Source organism: Glandiceps talaboti, chromosome 2 (assembly GCF_964340395.1).
Source record: "Glandiceps talaboti chromosome 2, keGlaTala1.1, whole genome shotgun sequence".
NCBI lineage: Eukaryota > Metazoa > Hemichordata > Enteropneusta > Spengelidae > Glandiceps > Glandiceps talaboti.
The window spans coordinates 7,629,260-7,649,091 of NC_135550.1; the positions used below are offsets into that span (position 1 = coordinate 7,629,260).

Below are 19,832 nucleotides of genomic sequence, written 5' to 3' on the forward strand. Positions count from 1 at the left end.
TTTAAAATCATGTCACCATTTATACAAATAGATGTAGTGTATTTGAGTACCATAACTTTTGGAAAGAAATCCATTGCATTTGATGGATTTTAGCCTGTTCAATACTAAGTACCATCACTTGGGAACGAAATTTCCGGACTTTTCAATACTAAGTACCATAACTTGGGAATGAAATTTCCAGACTTTTCAATACTAAGTACCATAACTTGGGAATGAAATTTCCGGACTTTTCAATACTAAGTACCATAACTTGGGAATGAAATTTCCGGACTTTTCAATACTAAGTACCATAACTTGGGAATGAAATGTCCAGACTTTTCAATACTAAGTACCATTAACTTGTCCGTACTAAGTATCGTAATTTGAGGATTGAAATTCCTTGCAGTTCATTGATTCCGTGCTGCCATATTCTTTCGTGTAATAGTTGTGTAAATTTAGGGAATGAAATAATCTTTACTTTAGTAGGATGGCGCTGTTCTTTTTTGAAAGTACCGTAACTTCAGGAAATGAAGTATACTGTGCAGTTAGCATTGACGCTAATCCATGCTGCTGTAAGTACCATAACTTTGAGAATGAAATCACTTGAAATTTATGGATTCTACGATGTCTATTCCTAAGTACCGTAACTTTAGGAAGCAAATCCCTTGCAGTTCATGGATTGGAAGCTGTCCAATTCTAAGTACCGTAACTTGGGAAATGAAAAGCTCCATGGTTAGCATGACTTCCAGGCTGGTTTTTTTAGTCTTTTATAAGTACCATTACTGTATAGGAAGTGAAATGCCTGGTAGTTAGTTAGTTAGTTAGTTAGTTAGTTAGTTAGTTATGGATTCTATTCAGTCTTGTTCTACAGTTATACTTTGTCAGTGAAATGCCTGAATTTTGTGTCAGAAATCACTATCACCGCAGGATTGTTTCAACAAAAGTTTACATGGGTAAAGACTTTGATAAGGCCAACAAGTGCACGTACAATACTGTCGGTGCCTGTATTGTTGGTCAAAGTAACAGGAAAGTGACGAACCACAAAATAGCATGGTTTTATTGAGTACATGGTCTGAATAGTAGTTCACGGTTTGACTGCGATGAAAAAGTCTGCTGATGCAGGTGGTTGACATAGGATAGTGAACGATTTGTATGTTATGGATACAAAGTCTACCTCCACTGGATAAGTTAGCTCTCACACTATCAAGGTAACTGTAGGCCATTTCAAAACACTATCTCAAAATCAGTTGTTTGTTTGTCTTTTCATTTGTTTCTTGTAACAACAATAAAACATGATAGCTAGGTAACTAAAGGGTTCAAATGTCAGGGTGATCACATTATCATACCATTCATTTACTTTATGAGATTGATTTCACTTATCAATCTCAAGGGGAGATTCTTTTATTGCTACTTGTATGAGCAGAGCTCTAGATGGGATATGACTTCCCTCGGGTATTTTTTGTCCAGGCCCTTTCCAAAGTTATAATTGAATGTATGTAAAACCTGGTCAATGTTTGCAGACTCAACTATATCTGTAGATGTGTAACACGCATACAGTCTTTTATTACTACCCCATGCACCATCTCTAGACAGGATCATCTATGAGTTCCTATGGATATGTTTTCTCCAGTTGCCTTGCAAAGTTATGATAAGTTGTATTGATACATGGTAAGCAGATTTCACCATCACCATCTCTGTGGGGGTAAAATGTTGGCAGGTTTCATCAACTCTGTATCCGGTATTTTTTATACCAGTTTGTTCCTTCTAAACTTAATAATACATAATGTATAGGAAATCTGTTAAATGTTAGCAAAGTTAACCATGTCTGTAAAATTGTCAACAGATTTCACCATCTCTAGAGTTGTGTAGTAGGCCTTTTTTGTCACTTCCCCTCCTCCTAAGGTATGATAAAAAGTGTGGAAAAACAGAATAAATGTTAGCAGATTTCACCATCTCTGTAAACGGATATTTTTTCATCCAGTTGCCTTCCCAAGTTATGTTAAACTTGGTAAATGTTAACATATTCCATCCCTGTACTTTGTGACTGATGGCTTAGAAATGACTCGTACCACTAACAACAATACACTACTGAAGAGTAATAGCAGTGGCAATGAATTAGGAACAACTGTTTATTTAGAATAACACTCTCGTTTACATCTAACTGTTCTTACACACGTACTGTACCTGTTTGAAGAATGGGCATGGACTGGCACCACAGATCATGGAGCTAATGTTCACTCCAGTGTCTACGCCAGCACTTAGTACTACAATCACACTTTGTTTTTCCTTGACCTTGCAGCTACTTTGCAGTCAGGTCAGATTAGAAATGATAAGAATTTATACAGATACAGGGTATACTATAGTACACCTGTGAAACAACTACGCTATTATATATGAAAAGACACCCATCAAATTCAGATCCATTGACTTCTCATTCAATACAGCTTTGTTAACTGTAAATACGGTGAGCATTCTGAAGGTCACGTATTGATGTTGAGACTTGCTATCAATATTGGTATAGTTGTGCACTTGATGTGGTTAAATCCACAGCTGTGATGTACACTACCGTTGACTTGGAGTGACTCTACTATTCAACCTGTGTTAGAGTACCATCAGGCATTGCAAGTAGTCTAGTAGTGAGGCATTTGTAAACAGACTCTCAGTCGGCGGCCAGATAGTGTACATTGATAACTTCAATACTCGACGTCAGTTATGAGTGTCATCTAATCTCTTCTTTTATTTCCTTTCATTTCTTAAAATGTTTAATATAAAGTTAAAATGAATGGAATGTGTAGTCAGTTTTTTTTTTTCGCCAAAAGTAAGGTGTGTTAGAGTAGGTGTGAAGCTCTGACATGACTTATAGATTGTGAAAGAGTGGGACTGTTATCATGTAAAGATGACGATGATTTATTGACCAAACTTTTGCTGACTTTTAGTATAACAAGCGTTATCTGTGAAAACAAGGTCAACATTTTATATGAGATAAAAGTGCATTTATTGCAGGATCAAACGTTTCTTGTCTGACCAGTCTGTTTAATGTGAGGTGTGAACAGTTCATACTGAATGAAAGGAAATGCCATAAGGATTTATTGCATGTACATGTCCTCAGTGACCGGATTCATATGCAAATGTATCTTGTTATGCAAAATAGGTCATACATATGCAAATGAAGTCCCTCCTTCCCACTCATTTGTTATGAACATGATTCAAACTGGATGTGAAACATACACTTGTTCTGTTTGTGCCGTTACAGCCACTGTCATGTACCGCAGACCTTGCCAATCTACTAGTGGCGTTGATACCTTTGGTGTTGAAATTACCAACGGAAACAGGACAACTTCAACGAGGTAAGTGTTTAGTATGTAATCTACTCGGCAGTGTTGTGTCTGGTGTACACATTTTGCTAGAGGCTACTTTTTGGAATAGGTGCCAGTGTAATGTGTCATATTGTAAAAGTGTGGGGATCATGTAACTTGTTCATACAATCCGAGTCTACAGGTGTTACTTGATGACTGTATAGTATATGATGAGATCTCTATGTGGGGTCTAAAAAAACAAGTCATATTTCTCACATTCAGGCTACTAGAGACAGGACTTTCTTGAGTTTGTTCCTTTTTGATCAAAGAACAGGTAAGTGTATGCTGTGATACAGTGTTTTTACATGTCAAAAAAAATTATATCTTGTACAAGTGAAAACTGAAGTTACGCATGTTCTGGTTTTGAACAGTAGGGGTATTGTTACGGTTCAAGGTGATGATGAGGATTTAACACGGGCGTGTAGATCATTATATCTCAAACACAGTTTGTATGTTTTAGCTCATTTCATTTTCTTAATTACTTTTTTTGACACTGATTTTCTCCGTTGAAGTTGGCTATGACTCAGAAACACAAGAATGTGTAGAGGGTAGTAGTTCCCTCATCTCATAAATCTAAAATGACATGTCACGATTATAGCTAACATGTTCTAAGTGTTACACTTTAAAAGTCCAGGAAAAGACGAAACAAGACATGTATGTAAAAAAAATCAAAGTTGTTGTAAAACTAATTCAGATGTCATTCTTTTGTTTGTGAATATCATTTAGGCCCGACATGTGTATTCTGTTTCTGTTGAAGTCCAAACAAGGTTTCTTGTTGGTCTCTCATGTCCTTAAATAGTTATAAACAAGTTGGTGTGTTTTCACTGACAACCTAAGTTACGTAAACTTTGTTGGAAAATGTAATTGAAGGAGATGAATTGTTTTTTTTTATGACGATATCAACTTTTTTGAGAAGACAAATATTGAGACATGGTAATGTGTATAGTAATTTTGTGGAAATGAAAACATTTTTTTTAAAGCATTGACTACTATGATATGTACTATTGTGAAGTGTGAGAAAGATTTATGTGTTTCCTTCCTACGGATTCTAGGATATCTAAGGAATAGTATTTGTTTGATCAAATCTAAGGAATTTCAATCACTGAGACACATAACAACTTGAACATTTCGTGAGATGAAATGAAGTATACTCAGTTTTCTTGAAACAGAGGAGTTTTAATTCAGCAAACATGAAAGGGGGTGGCTCATGACATTCATCTGGGGAGTAGTCTGGATGCCAGTGTGGTGTCGAAAAAAGTAGATCAGATTTGAACTGATTTGGCTTCTACACTGTATTTGTCATAGCCAATCATGGAACATTACTTCTGTTGATTTAATACATATTGCATATTGATAACAAGTCATTATTTGAAAACAAACTTTAAAAAAAAAGCACATCATTCTGAAGAAAAATATTGGAGAAAAGGAATTAGTTCCTCAGACTTCTGTCAAAATTCAGTCTGATGTTACTTCCTGGGTTGTTTTTAGCAAAGGACTTGGACTATTTGACTCACAAACTGTTGGTACATGAATATTTGTACTTTGTAGTTTTTATCGTGTCTACCACATTCTAGGAACTGAAAAGCAGAAAATTCTTTGGACCCCCAATACCCATGATGAGTTTGTTGCATAAATTAGTTTGAAATGAGATGATTGTACTGTGGCATTAGAATGACTATTTGGCAGTAACACTAACAGCTTGTATTGTTTGTTTGCTCTTTTTCGACTCTGAAATACATACACAGCTAGCATTATGGAGTTTGTGACTTTTTTGGCAATAACAACTAGTGTTGTCAGTTTGCCCCCTTTTCAGTTCTCAAAACGCATGTATAGTTAGTATTGTTAGTTTGAGAATTATTGGCAGTAACAGCTAGTATTGTCGATTGTTGTCATTTTGAACTTTTTCAACCCAAAGCAGCACACCTTGTATTGTACAAGTTTGTGTGACTCAAAGCTAGTAACTATACAACAGTCAAGCATTGTCAAATGGTGACTTTCAACTGTAACTACACCAGTAGAACTTGTAGTGTCAAATTGTGACTTTTCAACAACAACAATACAACTAAACATAAGAACATGTTGTCAACAGCTTCAAACAAAACTGGGCCAAATCAACAGGTGAGAACGAAATATGAAACTTTGAGTGAGTTGTGAACAGTATCAGTGTTTGATGGATGAGGGCCCATACTAACTTTTATTGTTAACACTTTGTTAGTCAATGCTCTTTCTGTTCTTGTGTGTACTGTTTGTTTTACTACTCTATTTCACATCTTCTGACATGTTCCTTTCTCTACAAAAGTTCAAAATCCTCATCTTCTAGAACATTCAGTACTGAAATGACAGCTTCATCCTCAGTTTTCAGCTGTTATTGTTTTCCCATGAACTTATTTGTAACTAAAGAAAGGAGTGTGGATGTTAATGTTTTTATTACCTCTGTGATGTTGAGTGATGATGATGATGTTGATGATGATGATGACGATGTTGTTGTTCATGTTGTTATTGTTGTTGTTGATAATGACGACGAAGATGACAATAATGATTGTGATGATAGTGGTGACAGTGATACCAATAATGTTGATAATCAATGTGATGTTGTTGTTGTTGTTGTTGTTGTTGATGGTGACAATGATACCAACAATGTTGATGATCATTGTGATGATGATGTTGCTGCTGCTGTTGTTGTTGTTGTTGTTGTTGTTGTTGTTGTTGTTGATGATGATGATGGTGACAGTGATACCAACAGTGTTGATGATCATTGTGATGTTGTTGTTGTTGTTGTTGTTGTTGTTGTTGTTGTTGTTGTTGTTGTTGGTGGTGGTGGTGGTGGTGGTGGTGGTGATAATGGTGGTGTTGGTGGTGGTGGTGTTGGTGACAATGTGTGACAAGTTGTGACAACAACAACGATGATAACTGTGATGTTGATAACTGTAATGATGGTAATTGTGATGATGATGGTGGTGATGGTGATGATGATGATTTTGATATAATCACTCCACGACAAACATTTTTGTCTGTTTGAAATGTAACCAAACTGCTCAGTGAATTCGGCGATGTGAGTTTATAATAAGAATTGATATAGAACTAGTTAACTGGTATCATAAATGAAAAATGATACTTTGAGTCAAAATTCATATTAAATATGGATTTTCTGTAGGGAACACAATTGTGTCAAGTCCAAACTTTGTAGGATGCCAATGTCAGCTGATGTGTAGAAGGAAACCTAGTTCCAATGTCACTAATAGTTTTGTAACAACTATATCAAAGACAACTCATATCATTAAAACCTCCACAAAATAACTCCCTTTCTAAGTAATATACATGTGTATAAGCTTTTGTCGGCGATATAAATGACTGGAACTTTTATTGATGACAGCCACTCAAATTTATTCTATAGACATATTCCGGTTGTAAAAAAAATAAAGGTCCACTCAACACAAGGATCTTCTGTACTCCAGTTGGCACCGTGCCAAGTTTTCAACAGAAGTTACCTGATGTGTCGGTCGCATCAAGCTATGATAAAATTGCTGTAATAGAAGGTATTGTTCTGACAACAGTGGTATCCGAGGCGTATTTAGGCCAGTTCTATCTACACTCGTGATATACTCCCTGGCTGTGATTTCAGTCTTGTAGCTGCTGGACAATAGTACATTGTGGGCATCTATGACAGATCAATGGTGGGCCTTATTCTGTGGGAGTCACAATACTAGCATTGTTAGGGGAGCCCGTCGACAGCCAAGTCACTGTGTTAGACGATGTCCCGTAATGTGAATGACTGAACAGCCAACTGGACAGGTTATAGGCACTGTGTAAATATTGATATACTATTGTACTTTTCATTCATTTACTTAAAAGTTTGTTTTATTATTTGGCTATTGATATTTCATCTGTAGTAACGCAGAGACTTGAGTAGAATTAGAATGGCTTGAATATTTCTTTTAATACATGATACTGGCTATTACTATCAAAATGTTTTGAAATTTTTTTTTTGTCCGACGGCTTTAGGGTTGATAAGTTATAGACATGAGTTGATAAGTTGTAGACATGGGTTGATAAGTTGTAGACAGAGGTTGATAAGTTGTAGACAGAGGTTGATAAGTTATAGACAGGGGTTGATAAGTTATGGATCTGGGTTGATAAGTTGTAGACATGGGTTGATATAGCAAAGTAGAAGTGGATTGCAAAGACTTGTCTCCAGTGTTTATATGGTAACTGACATTTACAATAGTCCTAGCAAAGAATTAGGTTGTAAAGACCGTCTGTGGTGTTTCTTATTGTAACCTCTTTGCCTAGTTTTTACAATACATTTAGGTATTAAATGTTAATTAAATTAATCAGTAATTGGTTTATTTGCATGTCAAGGCCTCCAAGTTCATGTGCAAAAGGGAGCTACATGTCAGTGCTAATAAGTGAACTCTACATATTATCAGTTATTAGAAACTTGACAGACAACTACATTGTCTATCAGTTAGTCAGTATCGCAACTACCTGTTGGAGTGTACTAAGAACATTGTTTGTTTCTCTCTTTGATCCTAAAGTGGCTGGTTGTCAGAGTCCTAAATTAAACCATACACAAAGCATGATACAGAGAAAGATTTGATCACCATTCATGTGAATTCAAATGGAAAATGTGCCCCAACAACTGCCGTATTGTCTATGGAATGTTTTTGCGCCCCAAGAGATATCAAGGCCAACTGATGCTTTTGACAACCAGATAACAGCAAGAGACAGACATGTATGTACAAAACATGGCCAGCTTTCTTATATAAAACTTAAAAGGCCCTTGGCGACGTAGTGATGACCAATTACGATTGATTTGCAAACTATTAAACTCTGACTCCTATACATATGCAAAGTATTGGATAGACATTTTTATGATAGAATGTGGAGAGAGGCGGCTATGTTCTGTATTGTTATTCGGCATATACAGGTCACTAACAACCACTACGCGTACGTACTGTAAAAGTACATGTATGCATCAATGGTGGCTTGCTATCATTGTACGGGTAGGATATATATACCGAATTGTTTTAACAGGATTGCTCAAACCTACAAATTTTCATCTTCAAGTTTTCTTCTCAGAAGAATGATCATTAAAGTGTGTGATTAGTTTACTGAGAATTTTGTTTTGATAACAATAGTAAATGTCGAACAGTCGAGAAGTTCAGTCCAGACAAAAATATCGATTGTGTTGAAACCAGTAAATATGCACTGTCTACATCTCATTGTTAAGACTTTCAAACAAATTGAAACACTGGCACACAATAAAGTCTTAAAAAGTCGTGCGATTACAATTGTCTATTGTTGGTTTCCATGGTGATTTGCTGACGAAACATAACTGAAAAAGAGCCGTTGTCTTGTTCTTTTGATGTTGGGTTTACATGTAATGACGGTACCACCAGTGTGCGATGTTTCAGCACTGCCGTAGTAAATGAGTACAGAAAAAAAAGGAGTGCTTGACTTTCTGAGTAGTTTCACACCTTCGCAGACTTCTCGAGGAGAATTTGTTCAAATTTTACACAACGGGTAAAATGGGAAACGTGTGTGAAGCTAAAGCTTGTGAGCTACAAGTAGAACATAGATACGATATAAGAGAACTGAATTGATCAAAAATTCCAACCAGACTTAAATGTATTGCCAGGAAAAAGCTGAGTTGAAACTTGTTCCTCAGTCAGTGTTTAGTTCTATGGACACGCATTGTCTCACAGAAGTCAGCCATGTAATAGCAGAACATAAAAATGTAATGCTTGTTTGTTTTATTTGAACAGTAATAAGCACTTAGGAGTCCTTATACTTTCAAAGTAAGACACACAGAGTTTACTTAATTACATATTTTTTATTGATTTTTGAAAGAAATTGTTCAATTTATTGGTGTCGCCAAACAACAGACTGCTTAGTAATAATACATGATGAATATTATTTATGCTCTAAACTTTGTTGGAAATTCTCTTGTGTTCTTTGTGACATGAGCTTTCTTGAATCTTTTGTAGTATATATGCATACAAATAAAAGTGTATTGTGTAACAAATAGTTTCTTCTCTTTAAGTGAACCCTAATCATACAGTAAAGCCCTTTTAAAGTATCCGTAAAAATGTCAGCCCCCTTTTCAGATTCAGAGACGGCAGTGACTGATGAGAAAAAAAGTCAAGGTAGTATGGCGTCTGTGCTTGGATGACTGCGTTTTACAGGCTTGACATGGCTGATCTGGTATTGTGCAAAGTTTCTCACCATTTTGTGGAAGTAAAATGCTTTTGTTAATTGCGAACTGTGAATGAAGAATGATGGTGTTGTTGTTGTTACTGACTTCTCAGTGTGTTCCATATATTACCTGCAAAATTAGTCTCACACTCACAGTACTTTATCTCATCAAACTATTTGTATGTATCTTATCCAATTCTGATTTTCTCACTCGTAACACTTTAGTTGTGAGAATGCTAGATTAAGGGACAATGTGAAAACACGTTTTCAAACCTGATGCTTACACTGTCCTGTTGTGTATGAAGTCAGATCCTTGTTAACTGGAGTCTCTCCAGGCACCCAAATGCTATCTGTCTGCTAGGAATGTTGTCATGCACATGTCAAGCTTAATAGTTATAGGTCTTTTAGAACAGATAGCTTTCTTCATTGTCGTTAATCATTGAAGCCAATTTTTTGATAGAAAATATTTTATCAGATGAAATTGTGTATAGGATATGGGAGTTGTTGTTATGGATGTTTGATAAAAATGTCAAGCTGCAGAAATCTATGTCAGTCAGAAGTGTTCTATATAAAACATATAAATCTCCCAGCCACCTGTGATAAATAAACTCGTCCAGTTGCTTTGATACAAGTAGAGTGCTGTTATCTAAATGATTTTATGCAGATATTGACATACAAAACATGTTTCAGAAGTGACAATAATGAGGGTAAGAAACTGAAAATTTTGTTCAAACTACTCGTTTGACCATTTATGGTAAGGATAACCAAGCAAACCATGGAGTTACTGGTCACACACAATCAAAATTGTAATGTAAAGGGGAACTAGACCAACCTCCTAAACTTCAGGGTTTTTTTTTTGTTTTTTTTAAAACAATGTTATCTATACAGATGTAGTTTTTTTTTTTTTTTATAGCAACAAACATTTTTTTGGAATGTAATCAATCAATAAATGTGAATAGAATTTGAAGGTAAGTGTTACTGTTGATGTTTAGGAATTTTCACTGTGTCATGTTTTTGTGAAATGATCAACTGTAACCTGAAAGGCAAGTTCCCCCCTTAGATCATTGTATAGGGTAATCATTCCATAACCACTATATCCTGTACAGTGTGGTTTCACCTTTAATCAACCATGAATGAAAACCTTGTGTGGGGGAACTTCCTGGATGGTACAATAGTGCGGTGCACTTCAAAAAGGAAGAAGATCTTCATTTCTTTTGATGTTCTACAGGAAAAAGAAAATGTTGGCACACTGTCATATTGTGTGCGCTAGCTGAGACTGTTGGTTATGATATGTATACCTGTTGTTTGTCACTCTATGGTACAAGTGTGTGGGCCAGAAATGGCTGTAAACCACACTTCACAATACCTTATAAGAATTACTGATACGGGTCGTATTGATACGGGTCGGCCATAATTTATCTTAAAATCTGTTTCAAGGAGACTTGTTCACAATTTCCTGTCTAAAAAGGATCAGGGAAGTACAACTTCTTTACATGAAAGTTTTTGATATGTTTGCCCTACTTTAGGAATGACCTCGTACTGTGTCTATGCTTTCATCAGCATGCATTATAACTAAGAAATTAAGGTGACTATAGTTTGACCAACCTACATGTATCACCATTTAAACATTGGTCACTTTCGTTACATTCCAAGGCAGTCAGAAAATTTTGACAAATCTGAACTGACACCCTCATACTTTCTGCGTTTTATGACCAACCTCCTAAACTTTTATGGTTTTTTTTAACAATGTTATCTATACAGGTATAGTTCTTTGTAGCAAGGAGCTTTTTTTGTAATGTAATCAAGCAGTAAATGTGAATAGAATTTGAATATAAGTGGTTATCTGTGTCATATGGACTTTAAGGTTTCTTGCTCATTTAAAATCAACAGAGGATTTTTCGCCCACTTGAGATTGCTTTGCAAAACTGTAAACTGTGGTATGGGGGGAAAAAGACAAGATATACACCTGTAGTGAATGAACTCAGAAACAGCTTGAAGCTTTTGCAGTTAGTGTTATCACCAAAATGTGAAACAGTTGTCTGGCAGAGCTATAGCCTATGGTTTGATCCCAATCAAAAGAATAATCCTAGCGTATCCCTGTGAGTCTAATGGTAACTTGGCACTACTATGAGAACCTGGGAATGAATCCATGCCCTGTTAAAGCTTCATTGCTTCATTTAGAAGGCATTGAGTGTTATTTGACAAAAAATTGATGGCTTGTTAGTTTTGTGCTCTGTTGAAAACACCATGTTGCTGATTATGCATAACCCATTTGGACAGAGATGTCCACTTTCTGAATCGCAGAGTAGTTTTCATTACCCCCATGTTATCCGAGAATTTACTACTTTGTACACCCAAACAACATGTCGAAAACACGGCCTTGGGTACTAAGCTTTTTTGAGAGCAAAGATCACAGCATTTTAAAGGGAATAACATGTACCAGCACCAGAATGGTATCGTATATCACTTAATACATGATGTGCTAAAAGTGGTCTGACCCTTTTTTTTTTTAAATCAGGAACATTCATTTATATAGCAGGTAGTGACCTAATTCTCTAGGTAAACTATGTAAATCACAAAGGCTTAGTGTTAAAGTATACCACACAGTATTTAATAGTTATCCTGATAACATCAAATGGTCATTTGGTACACACTCTCGTCAAGGTAACTTGTATGTTCCGGCAGCACATAGTGCTACTGCTGTAGTAAGAAGACCAAGTTATGTTTTCAGAGTCAAGCTAAGTACAGGTTAGACCAATCTATTCCTCGTGTGATCAAATATGCAAAATGATTTGTTTTTTCCATTTCTAAGGAAATTTTTGAGATCCAAGCTTTTGAAAAACAGTGTGAATATGAATTTGTGAAGTTTATGTTGTGTTCACATATGATATGTATACAAACCAGGTTTTCTATCCCGGGTTCTCACATTAGTGTTATCTCATCAGTGGAGCCATGTGGATTATTCTTTTGTTGTGAGTCAACTTTTTTCTATAGCTCTTCCAGACAATTGTATTTCACACCTACATTTAAATCTGAGTCCCAGGTGGGCCTTTAAAGGTCCTTCTCTCCATGTGTAATTTGTTTGTATATATTTATGCATACAAGTTTGAACAGCTAAGGGTTAACCTTAGCATCCTAAGGATGTAAATTCTACCAATAGCATATACATTCTGTAGGTATTCAGACAAAAGCTGTTTTTGTATACATGTAAAGCTCTTGTGTCAGGATAGTAAATTTACCCTTTCGATGTTCTTAAGTTTTCTGTATTATTCCCAACCGTCCATTTAACCCTGCTAATGATCCACAGATTTTACTTGACACAACCGAGTGATGTGAATTGTTGATGTGACTGAGTGATATTGGTACTTGAATAGGTTTTACTGGGCAGGACTGTACGCACTTACAGTTACATGCACTCTACTGGGCAGGAGTGACCTCTACTCTAAATTCAAACATATTATATCATTATACATATATATATATATTGTAAGTTGTACATGTATACAATATCAAATACCATTTCTAATAATTATTATTATTGTCAAATGTCCAAAGTGTATTAAATAAACCTAGCAACACAACTGGTATGCAATATGGAGCTCTAAACAAAAGCACTTGTACAATATGATATGTATGCCTTAAGTAGGTTGCTATATTTTATCAAGTGACATAACAAGGTGTGCTCTGTGCCTTTAGTACCTTTCTGAGGTACTACGTGTGATGCTGCATGACTTCCTGAGGAGTAATTTATTGACTTGTCACACTCAAGGCATTGCACTTAAGTGAGTGGGTTGAAAGTTTTGTTTTTCCCTTTGTACCTTTAGACATTGATGAGAATGACAAGTGGTAGAAGTATGTGTACAGATTACGTACATCAAGTGTTAAACTTGAAAACCCTTTTCCCTGCCCTCACTTTCGTATATCAGCACTTCAAATTTTGCAATACCGATTGGAATAGGTAGTATGTTGGGTGGTATGCACTACAATGCTATCTATTGTTTTGTCTGTTTTCACAAAGTTGACACCCATCTCTGAAGTAGTCTAGTCCTGAGAGATAACATTGTCAGACTGATAGCAGACTCTGAATTGTCTGCAGTTTAGCCAGTATAGGGCACACATGGTGAGTTCAGGGTCTTTATCTCAATTTGCTAATGGAGATACCTTGATTGACTGTTTTGTACACAGTGTGTGTGCTTCACACAGCTCACTTTATCTAAAATAGATCAAATCCTATCTCTTAATATTCAACACTAAGTTGTGTATTGAAGAGAATACAAAAGTACAGCTTTAAGTGGAGGTAACAGATGATTTGTTAGTCAGGATAGCTGTCAAACAATCTAATTTTTTGTTCAATTTTAAAATTTTCTGTCATACATTTAATTCATTTACTGTGTTATGTCTGCATTTTGTATACAGTTGTATGATTTATATTGTTGTCATTATAAAGCCCTCCTTTGTAGTTCTGTTGATTGTATTCATTTGATTGTCAAATTTAAATTCTTATCACAACACGTAGTCACACTAAAGCATAGTCAGGGGAGGAGCTTTGCCAACACTTATTTTACTGTGGTGCTTGAGGGTTTACTTTCCAAGGTCATGGAAGTATGATTCTGCTGTATTTTGCAAATAATTAAAACAGAAGTTAAGTGCAATAGCTATCCATCTATCAATTATTAATGTGTAATATTTTGAAAAATGATGAAAATTGCCTGATAAATCAATTTTTTGTTGTTGTGACATGTCGATTTTTGAATCGTGCATATAATTGAATCCTGGATTTTGACACTAGAACTGCAACCCACAAAAAAGACACACCAATGCTTTTGCTTGCTCAGGGGATGGGCAGGTTCCATGCAAAGGCTTAGAATTGTAATTAATATCAGTAACTTAATTATTGAAGCATAAACATCACATGAGCCAGGCTTTAATCCCCATTGGATGATGTGGATGTTATAAAAAAGATTATCTTCAAAGATTCAGGAGTCACAGAGGGACAACAATTTGACTGTAACTTTTCTATAGCTCTTCAAGTAACACCATAGATTTCCTAATATGAATAGTTCTGTTAAATCGTGTAATAATTTTTTTTATGTATCAGTATTGGGGAGAACAAAAATCAATTCTACCATGATAAACCATAAACATAGTAGCAAATAATTTTTACTACTCATACAGGTACAGTGAAGAAATTTCTTTCAAAACTTCATTAAGCCAATAATGATGGGAGATATATTTTGTAGGAACATTTTTTGACCAGGTTTATAAGTTGATATGGTCCGGGGAACCACAAACACTTCGCCACTATGGTTATTCTTAATTGTGGCATGATTGAAACGTTTTCTAGAAAATGCTCAACTTTGGATGTTCACCTTGTCCGTCTCCTGTACCATTTATAAAATAGCGGAACTATTGTGACCACTAGGTCACTTGTAAGTTATGTCATTCCCTCATCTGATTACAGAAAGTTTAGACTAAGGTAAAGGAAAGAGTAAGTAAAGGAAATAAAATGCTGACTTGCTATTATCATCACATACCCTCCCCATGATATGTGGTACTATAGTATCTTAAAACAATCTCTGTATTTCCGCAACAGTCTAAACATCAACCAGACTGTCCCATATTTATAAGAAAAGGCGCTTTATCTTTCTCAAGTCAAGTAGAACTTATTAATAAAACTGGTGTTCACTAGACCACCATAGTTTTACATAACGTAATGAGCCATTCTGATTTCAATTATTTCTGGTATAAGTACGTCACGCATGGCAATAACATAGCCCCTGTTTGTATAATTACATGCTGTGTTTAAAGTTTCAGACCATGTGTTCCCACCCTTTGAGTGATAAAAATATATGTAATGGTACTCTTACCTGATTTATTTCTCTTCCTGTTGATGTTCTGCATTATTGTGTTTGTTAGTTTTCGGTGTTAACTAGACTATGAATTGTACTGTACCAACTAGTCCGTAGCAATGATCACGTGCCATGCTTGTATCACTCTCTATCACTCTCTAATCTGGACCAGGCTGCTGAAATAGGAGATTTAGATGTCTATGTTTTTATAACCACAGATTTAACATTAAATACAGACTTTGTTTCAAGCCACCACTACTTATAGGGAGGAGGGGGGATGACTGATTTGAAGGAGAATTGTTGAAATGATTGCCCTACAAAAATATTTACACCCGCAATTTCTAAGTCTGGAAGTGGTTTTCCTCCACTTGTGATGAACAGTTTGGAAGTTTTTATCGGATCATTCCGAGTTGTTGTCAGCTGAGATGACTGGCGAGGAATGTTAAGTACATGAAGAGGGGAGAGTAAAACATCACTTTGCGTAATACTTGCAGTGTTTTTGTAGTCAAGAGAAAAACTCTGTCATTGTGATCGTTAGACTAGACTTCTGTGCTTTACCGAGAGTGCATTAAGTGCTTTCCTTCAGTAATAGTTATTGATGCCAAAGATTTGGGTCTAAGCTGTTGTACTCATGAACAGTCTGCGATGAACACAGAATATCCCTCTGTTAGTCACTTTGTTCAGTGTGTATATTTAATAGTTTCAATATTGTCTCTTTGTCCTTATTTCAGACACTGAGTTCACATTAACTGACATCAGTACATCTATAGCAGCACTGAAAACTCATCAATGTTTCCAGCCTCCAAGCAGTCATAAAAACACCACCAGTAGCAGAGACCCCAACTACCCACCGTCCTGGCCACCTAGAGGGTCTCAAAGAAGTAAACAACATTTGAAGAATTCAAGAAGGAAAGTCGCCGCTTCGCCAAGGATCCGTACAAGACAGAAAAAAGAAAATCAAATTGAAGAGCAAAACAGTTCAGATACAGACGACAACATGGCAAGTTTCTTTCAACAGAAGAGATCCCATAGTTTTCCAATGCTAAGTCATATTAACAGTGAGGGACACATGGAAACGTATGGAAGTCATGCATATTATAAAAATCAAATGACTTCAAGCGGCCAGGATACGTCTATGTTTATGAGATCAGCACCAACAAGACCATTGAACATTGATATAAAAGATGGGAAAGTGACAACAGACATTACAAGTCCCGTTGATTTGTGTCTTGTGTTACTTTCACTACTAGAGAAACTTAGCAGTAGTGAAATCACCAGCTCTTCAAGTAGGAACAGTGTAGCTATTAGTATGATTCCACAGTTGATCAGACTGTCAACGTTACTCAATAAGTTTCCTGGCTGTAAAGGAGAAGGTAAACCGGATGATACCCATGATGTTGAGATGGAGTTTGCTGAGGGCTGGGAAGAGGATACAGTCACAGTACTACAGCGTGTAATCCTACGCATCATACTTAAACTTTGTGCAATAACCTGTCTTCACCAAAATGGCTGCTCTGCGTTGTCAAACAATGGAACACTGACGTCGATACTGGAACTTGCTATTGACATTAACAATAAATTGAAGTTATCAGTGTCAGAAAAAAATGACAGGCCACTCATAGAAGGGGTAGAAGATGATCACAGACTTGGTCATTTACATAGAAAAGTATCTGATTCATTTTTGAGTCATTCAAGCTACCTTCAAACCCCGTTTGGTATCGATCAGAAACTTTCTTTCGTCTGTGAAGTTTTACAGGGACTTCTGCTGTTGATCAGCTCTATCATGCAAAACTTGCCCGTCAATCTTACGTTCATGTCTCAGACTTTACATTTACTTCATGAGTTTTCTTCAAGCCAGGGTTATACGCTGTACACCACAGCAATACGTGAATTAGAATGTACTCTTGAAAAGTTGAAAAGTACAGACAGAGAGTATCATCAGGTTAGGGATTTTATTTCAGCTCTTATCTCCAACCTGACGAAAGTGATGAGTGCTGTCAAGAAAGCTAAAGTTGAATACATTCATATTATGACATGTTTGAAGCGCAAACACAGGAAGTGTGAGTTTAGTCGTTTCATGCACCACCATCACAATGTTTGTGGATTGTCATGTTTAGCGTATGAAGAAACCAGTCACTCAATGTACGATAGTCTTGGCAGTTTTGATGCCCCAGGTTTCGTGACTGCTGCCTGTGCCGAAAAATGCTGCATTGCCGCAGCTGCTGAAGTTCTTCTCCGAGTGTTTGAGAACAGCAGTTGTAAATTCACCCAGCTGACAATATTATCCAACCTTGAAATGACAGGAATCTGTTGTTGCATGAAGCCAGACAGTATTATTTCTCCATTGCTGAGTAAACTGAGTGAGAGACCTGTTGCTGTCCGGAGTTATGTCTTCAACTTCATCAACAAGGCCATATTGGAGCAACTGGGAGGCGGTGTCAATATTCCAACCATTGGAAATGAAGCATGCAACATCTGTTCAGACATTGAGCTACAAAGCAACAGGAATTCCCTGATAGGTTCTTCGACTGAGTTGGTGATTGGTTCATACCCAGATAATCTAGATAGTGCCATTGGTAGCGATGCCAGCACCCATGATGAAGAACAACACACCAAATGGCGAGTTCTCTCAAAGTACAAAGATCTACTCTTATCAGATGATGAGAACATTAGCGTTCCTGTTGCTAAGCACCTACTTAATCTTGTGAGCCATGGCAACTCCATCATCAAGAAGGTACTCTTCCTCCAGGTCTTCTTGCCATCTTTTGAAGTTACTAAGGCGACCACACTTGGTGAGAATAGTCAGAGGCGACCATCAGGCAAGGAATTGATGTCGATGGCAGTTTTGGAACACTGCTTCAATGCTCTACCTCCTCTTCTGACATCACCATCAGCTCAGGAACTGTTCCTGAATCATGGAGGACTGCGACAACTCCTTCAGCTGCTCCATCATGACAGCACAAGGTCGTCTGTGTTGAGAGTCTTTGAGGTTCTTATTATGGCAGAAGACCAAAGACAAGGATCAACTAAGAAAGCAGATCCCTACACGGGAGAATTTCTTGAGAATAGCGATGGCAGATCATTTGATGCATCAACTACTAGCAGCTATGGTGATACTGGAATAAGCAGCATCAGCAGTACGAACAGTCTGGCTAATTTTGGTGTCATCAATGCGTTTCTGGATATCATCACTGATGTCATCTCCTGCTACAGTGCAGTACATGATAATCTCGAATCTGCACCATCAGAAGAAATCACCGACAAAGAAGAAAGTGTGTCTAGTGCTACCACCACTGAAACTCTGGAGTTTGTAAATTCTGGAGAAAGTAGCTCATTATTCAATCCTAGTTTCTCAGAGAGAAAGATCAGTACGCACTCTCTTCCTAGTCAGCTTAGCAGTAATAATGAGAAAAAGATAGGGGGCTCACTTGCAGTTGAACTAGCTAATAGAAAACTTACCGCATCACCACTACTGAAAGCTGTACCGCTAGATGTATCATTCGATAAAACCAACCTGCCCACCTTTGAGCCGTCATCAACAGACTCCACCCTTACTCTGAGGGCTGGCTACGATAACAGAAATGTCATTCTGAATTTGAGTGATCCAGAACTGCAAATCGCTGCCGATGTCTGGAGATCTTGTAAGAATCTGTATCGACATAGTCTGGTGTTTAAAGAACACTTTTTGGATCACAATGGATTGTCTCTTAGTCAGAGTTTGTTAAAGGATGCAGTGGATGCACTGAATGTTTACAAAGTGAAAACCTCAGAAAGCAGTAGCGATTTGCAGGCAACACCCAAGAGATGTCAACGAAGTGGTGAATCTGGGAAAGACAGACTCAGTTATTTGCTGTCGTTGTTGGAATGTCTGCTGGCTATATGTTTGGACTGTGCAGCTATTTCAAAACACTGTGTACTGATACAGGTAAGTGAAGAGTGCATTTTCAGAGTGATTGAATTTAAAAAATAGTCAGCTGTCTTCAATTGGATTCTCCCATCATAGTTAGTAATATTTGGAATATACATAAAAAGCATGGAACCTTAATTTGCTTCACCATAGACTTTCGTATAGGGTCTATGGCTTCACTGATGATTACAGACATACTCTAGTGAAGTTTTCTTTCTTTGAAAGTTATAGAGTATATGTAAGTTGTAGTATGTAGATTTGCCATTGGCACAACGGATGACGACAATTACAAACCATTATTACATCTTTATTGCAGACATTGTCAGTTGAGTCCGAGTTAGCCAATATCAAATCTCCATTGCTAGAGACTGGTTTGATGAAATCATCCCATGGTCAGGAACTGTGTGATGCCTTGATACAGAGTGCTATTCTTCAGCGAGCCGATCCTTTGGACATCACTCGTACTGCAAAGACACCACAGGTAAAGTACATAAGTCTACTACACTCCTGCTGATCACACATCCCCTATTGTTCTCCTCATACAAC

The 19,832-nt window shown here is 36.8% G+C and overlaps 1 protein-coding gene across 1 annotated transcript in view; it reads left to right on the plus strand.

Annotated features, from left to right (window-relative positions):
* Positions 1–19,832, plus strand: part of LOC144453765 (lysosomal-trafficking regulator-like) — an 88,982-nt gene that overhangs the window by 25,828 nt on the left and 43,322 nt on the right. The window contains exons 7-9 of the mRNA XM_078145114.1: positions 3,233–3,326; positions 16,111–19,304; positions 19,603–19,767. Of these exons, the coding sequence (XP_078001240.1) occupies positions 3,233–3,326; positions 16,111–19,304; positions 19,603–19,767 (3,453 nt within the window). The remainder of the gene's footprint in view (positions 1–3,232; positions 3,327–16,110; positions 19,305–19,602; positions 19,768–19,832) is intronic.